Source organism: Castanea sativa, chromosome 6, assembly GCF_040712315.1.
Source record: "Castanea sativa cultivar Marrone di Chiusa Pesio chromosome 6, ASM4071231v1".
Classification (NCBI taxonomy): Eukaryota; Viridiplantae; Streptophyta; class Magnoliopsida; order Fagales; family Fagaceae; genus Castanea; species Castanea sativa.
Window position 1 is genome coordinate 30167087 of NC_134018.1, and position 5084 is coordinate 30172170.

The 5084-nt window shown below is 48.0% G+C and overlaps 2 protein-coding genes across 2 annotated transcripts; both read left to right on the top strand.

The window, feature by feature from the left end:
- The first annotated feature begins 1294 nt into the window (after window positions 1-1294).
- LOC142639771 (uncharacterized) lies at window positions 1295-2089 on the top strand. Its single transcript, XM_075813909.1, has 2 exons — window positions 1295-1423; window positions 1664-2089. The coding sequence occupies exons 1-2, from the start codon at window positions 1295-1297 to the stop codon at window positions 2087-2089; spliced, it is 555 nt and encodes a 184-aa protein (XP_075670024.1).
- Window positions 2090-2410: 321 nt separating this feature from the next.
- On the top strand, window positions 2411-4837 carry LOC142639773 (uncharacterized). The gene is made up of 5 exons (XM_075813910.1): window positions 2411-2887; window positions 3274-3570; window positions 3847-4202; window positions 4266-4631; window positions 4750-4837. Exons 1-5 carry the CDS (start codon window positions 2411-2413, stop codon window positions 4835-4837), a joined length of 1584 nt encoding a protein of 527 aa, XP_075670025.1.
- The last annotated feature ends 247 nt before the right edge of the window (window positions 4838-5084 follow it).

Here is a 5084-nt window from a genome sequence, read left to right on the forward strand (position 1 = left end):
ATCTCCACACAAGCGTGTACGCCTGGAATTCTTGCGTTACACGTTCGACCATAATAAGAAGACTCCTATATGGAAAAGGGCTCAAGAAGGAAGTAGAATCCTAAAGGGAGAGGAAATTCTACGCCAATATAAATACCCCAGAAACCCTAGTGTCAAGGTACGCACGATTATCTCAACTCTGGCATTCTAGGGTTGAAGAAAAAAGCTCTAACTTGACCTTCGGAGGGTTTTTGGCCGGCACCACACCGGTGCTCTCTTTTAGGTCCTCTTTTTTCATCTTTTGCAGGTGTTACTTTGGTGAGAGGAGTGCTTGCGACTTACTGGTGATTTTTCGGCATCATCAGTTGGCGCCGTCTGTGGGGAAATCTTTTGATTATTTCAGCCTCGCTCTATTCCTAAGACGAAAAGTTGTATGGTACTCACTCGATTGATGGCAACAAACAACAATCAAGGCGACGAACCGCACGCCACAGCTCTAGAGAGGCAGGTCCAAATGCTTGCGGCGACGGTTGAGCGCCTCACCAAGCAAAATCATGATTTGGAAGAACAGTTGCGACAAAAGACCGCACACCCAAGTGCACCAGAGGAAGACCAGGAGGGTGCTAGTCCGGAAGGAAGAAACGCAGAAGGACCTGAGGGCAGCAACGCTCCAACTAGACCCGAGCGGCAAGAAACCAATCGACCATCCGTCTCAGACACTTTGCCGACTCACATAGCTGCCGAAATGCAGGAGATGAGGGAACGTATGGATGTGATGATGAATGCCCTTAGAGGACGGGTATCCAGTGACCTGGACGACCTAGTCCATAGAACGGATTCGCCTTTCACAACGCTAGTGAATTCATGCCCCCTTCCTCCAAAGTTTCGCATGCCTCATGTGGAGAACTACGACGGATCTAAAGACCCATTGGATCATTTGGAATCTTTCAAAACATTAATGCATCTTCAGGGTGTGCCGGATGAAATCATGTGCAGGGCTTTCCTCACCACTTTGAAAGGGCCTGCGAGAGATTGGTATAGTAGACTGACACCCAATTCCATTGGCACTTTTAAGGAATTTGGCGCACAGTTCGTATCACACTTCATCGGAAGTCATCGGCATAAGAGGTCTACTGCGTGTATATTGAGTATTAAGCAACGAGAAGACGAGACTTTAAGATCATACATAGCCCGCTTTAACAAGGAAGCCCTCTCGATAGACGAGGCGGATGACAAGATACTTGTGGCAGCATTCACGAACGGGCTGCGAAAGGGTAAGTTCTTGTTCTCTCTATGCAAAAATGACCCCAAAACTATGTCCGACGTGTTTTACAGGGCGACGAAGTACATGAACGCCGAGGATGCCTTGCTGGCCCGAGAGGACTATAAGCCAAGAAAAAGGGAAAGACAGGAAGATACGAAACCGGACAACGGACGAAAGATGGTAAGAACTAGAGACCGACGAGAAGACCGGAGATCCAAACCACCTTCGGGAAGATTTACAAGCTTCACCCCCCTCATAGCTCCAATTGACCAAGTGTTAATGCAAATCAAAGATGAAGGAACCTTGACGTTCCCGGGCAAGTTGAAGGGAGATCCGAACAAGAGGCCAAGAGATAGATACTGCCGTTTTCATCGCGATCACGGCCACAATACGACGGACTGTTATGACTTGAAGCAACAGATCGAGGCCCTTATCAAGCAAGGAAGGTTGCAGAGGTTCGTAAAGAAGGAGAGAACAGATCAACCCCAGGAGCAGAATCCTAGACGGGAAAATGAGCGTCCCAGGCCACCCGTAGGAGATATACGGATGATTGTAGGGGGCAATACTTCTGCAGGGTCATCTAAAAAGGCCCGAAAAACTTACTTACGGACGGTTCAAAGAGTCCAGTCGACAGGTGCTTCACCAATAGCGACACGACAAGATAGTCCTAGCATCGGGTTTACGGAAGAAGATGCGCGACGCCTTCACCACCCACATGACGACGCGCTTGTGGTCAGCATACGAGCAGGGGACTATAACATGCATCGAGTTTTGGTGGACAATGGGAACTCTGCAGATATCCTCTATTACCCCGCGTTTCAGCAGATGGGGATTGACAAAGAATGACTGGTCCCAACAAACGCACCTCTTGTTGGCTTCGGAGGAACAATGGTTTATCCTTTAGGCATCGTTACATTGTCTGTGACGGTTGGAGATTACCCGCAGCAGATAACCAAGGATGTTTCCTTTCTCGTGGTTGATTGATCTTCAGCGTATAACGCCATCCTCGGATGGCCCACTCTCAATGTATGGAAGGCCGTAACCTCTACCTACCATCTAATGATCAAATTTCCTACCGAATATGGAGTTGGAGAACTGCGGGGAAATCAGGTGGCTGCACGGGAATGTTACGTTGCAATGATGGAAATGGACGACCACCTACAAGTAATGAATATCGAAGAACAAAGAACAACGGCGGAACCAGTAGAAGAGTTGGAAGAAGTTCAACTGGATGATTCTAGGCCCGGCCGAACAACCAAAATCGGCACCCTCGCCAACCAAACAATTCGACAAGCGCTCGAATTATTCCTTAGAAGAAATCAAGATGTTTTCGCGTGGAGTCATGAGGACATACCGGGAATAGATCCAGCAGTTATAGTTCATAGGTTGAACGTATCACCTTCCTTCTCTCCGATCCGACAGAAAAAACGGGTGTTTGCCCCAGAACGAGATCGAGCCATAGCAAAGGAGGTGCGGAAGCTACAAGAAGCGGACTTCATACGCGAGGTATACTACCCTGATTGGTTGGCGAATGTAGTAATGGTTAAGAAGTCCAATGGGAAGTGGAGGATGTGCGTTGACTTCACGGATCTGAATAGAGCCTGCCCCAAAGACAGCTACCCACTCCCACGCATTGACACCCTTGTAGACTCCACCGCAAGACATGAACTTTTGAGCTTCATGGATGCTTTCTCCGGTTACAATCAGATCAAATTGGATGAGTCTAATCAGGAAAAAACCTCATTTGTGACGAGCCAGGGACTTTTTTGCTACAAGATAATGCCTTTCGGGCTTAAGAACGCGGGAGCCACATATCAGAGGCTGATGAACAAAATGTTCGCGCACCAAATTGGCAGAAATGTGCAAGTTTACGTGGACGATATGTTGGTAAAAAGCGCCAAGATGGGTAATCATCTAAAGGACCTCCAAGAGACTTTTGATACTCTTCGGACGTACAAAATGAAGCGAATCCAAGCAAATGCGCGTTCGGAGTAACTGCGGGAAATTTTTTGGGATTTATGGTGTCCCAGAGGGGCATCGAAGTCAACCCGGAGAAGGTAAAGGCGATTATGGAATTATCTCCTCCAAAGACGGTGAAAGAAGTGCAATGCTTAACAGGAAAGATAGCGGCCTTAAACAGGTTCGTGTCAAGAGCGACGGACAAATGCCTCCCATTCTTCCGAACGCTAAAGAAATCTTTTGAGTGGACGGACGAGTGTCAAAAGGCATTCGAAAAGTTAAAGACATATCTCTCCGCTCCACCATTGCTTAGCCCATCAGTGCCAGGGGAAGAATTGTTCCTGTACCTCGCTGTCTCCACGGAAGCGGTTAGTGCAGCTCTGATCGGAGAATAAGGAAAGGTGCAGAAGCCCGTGTACTTCATAAGCCGGGCATTAAGAGGAGCGAAAGAAAGATATCCACCAATGGAAAAACTCGCATTTGCTCTAGTGACTGCGGCCCAAAAACTCAAGCCATACTTTCAAGCGCACACCATAAACGTCCTGACAGATAAGCCCCTACGGAGAGCAATGAGCAATCCCGAATCGGCTGGACGGATGGCCCTGTGGGCGATAGAACTAAGTGAGTTCAATATCCATTATTAGCCACGAACGGCAGTAAAAGGACAGCTATTGGCGGACTTCGTTGCTGAATTCACTACCGCAAAGGAGCAGGGGGCAGAAAAGATGCCCATTTGGAGAATTCACACAGACGGATCTTCCAATAAGCACGCTGGGGGTGTGGGAGTCGTACTCTACACCCCGGAAGGAGACAATACTGAATGCATGATCTGTCTGGACTTTCCTACTACTAACAATGAAGCAGAATACGAGGCCCTTGTTGCGGGACTGGAACTCACAATAGCGGCAGGAGCAAAGAAGGCAGTCGTCTACTCGAATTCACAAATCATGACCAGTCAAGTAAATGGGAATTATGATTGCAAGAATGAGAGGATGAGAAGGTACCTTGGGGAAGTAAAAGGTCGAACGAGTGACCTCCAATTCACGATGATTCAAATCCCAAGAGAAGAGAACCAGGAAGCAGACCGGCTTGCAAAAGCAGCTTCGGCCGAACCAATGACCGTCCCGGAACAGGTACTGTCCTTTGTCCAAATTTCATCGTTACTAGATGATATCAGCATGCAGGCTATAAGCAATGAAGAGTGCTGGACGACCCCAATCATGGCGTATCTCAAGGAGGGCAAGCTGCCTGATGACAAAGAGAACGCGAGGAAGTTGAAGGTTACAGCAGCTCGATTTGTCTTAATCAAAAACGTCCTCTACAAACGAGGATTCTCCCGACCATATCTAAGATGTCTCGGCCGTGAAGAAGCAGACTACGTAATGAGAGAGATCCATGAAGGGGTTTGCGGAAACCATTCTGGGACAAGGTCTCTAGTGCACAAGCTACTCCGGGCCGGATACTACTGGCCAACAATGCAAAAGGACGCCTATACATACGTTAGAGCTTGCGACAAGTGTCAACGATTTGGCAATTTCATTAAGCAGCCAACGGAAGACCTCACCCCTATTACAGCTCCATGGCCATTCGCGCAATGGGGATTGGATATCATGGGCCCTTTACCTACAGCAGTAAGGCAACTGAAGTTCTTGGTGGTTGGTATTGACTACTTCACCAAATAGGTGGAAGCGGAAGCTCTGGCTACTATCACGGAGAAAAACATCCGTAGTTTTGTGTGGAGAAATATTATTTACAGATACGGAATTCCAAGGGTGCTGGTTTCAGACAACGGGAAGCAATTCGACAACGACGCGTTCAGGGATTTTTGTTCTCAGCTGGGAATCAAAAATCACTACTCATCGCCTGCCCACCCACAGGCCAA

What these genes read in the sequence shown, in the direction of transcription:
- LOC142639771 (XM_075813909.1), top strand. Translation starts at nt 1,295, where the DNA reads ATGTCCGACGTGTTTTACAGGGCGACGAAGTACATGAACGCCGAGGAT. An exon ending in CGGACAACGGACGAAAGATG is followed by an intron (nt 1,424 to 1,663) that starts GTAAGAACTAGA and finishes TTGAAGCAACAG; the next exon opens with ATCGAGGCCCTTATCAAGCA.
- LOC142639773 (XM_075813910.1), top strand. Translation starts at nt 2,411, where the DNA reads ATGAATATCGAAGAACAAAGAACAACGGCGGAACCAGTAGAAGAGTTG. An exon ending in AAGAATGAGAGGATGAGAAG is followed by an intron (nt 4,203 to 4,265) that starts GTACCTTGGGGA and finishes TCAAATCCCAAG; the next exon opens with AGAAGAGAACCAGGAAGCAG. An exon ending in GGAAACCATTCTGGGACAAG is followed by an intron (nt 4,632 to 4,749) that starts GTCTCTAGTGCA and finishes TTCATTAAGCAG; the next exon opens with CCAACGGAAGACCTCACCCC.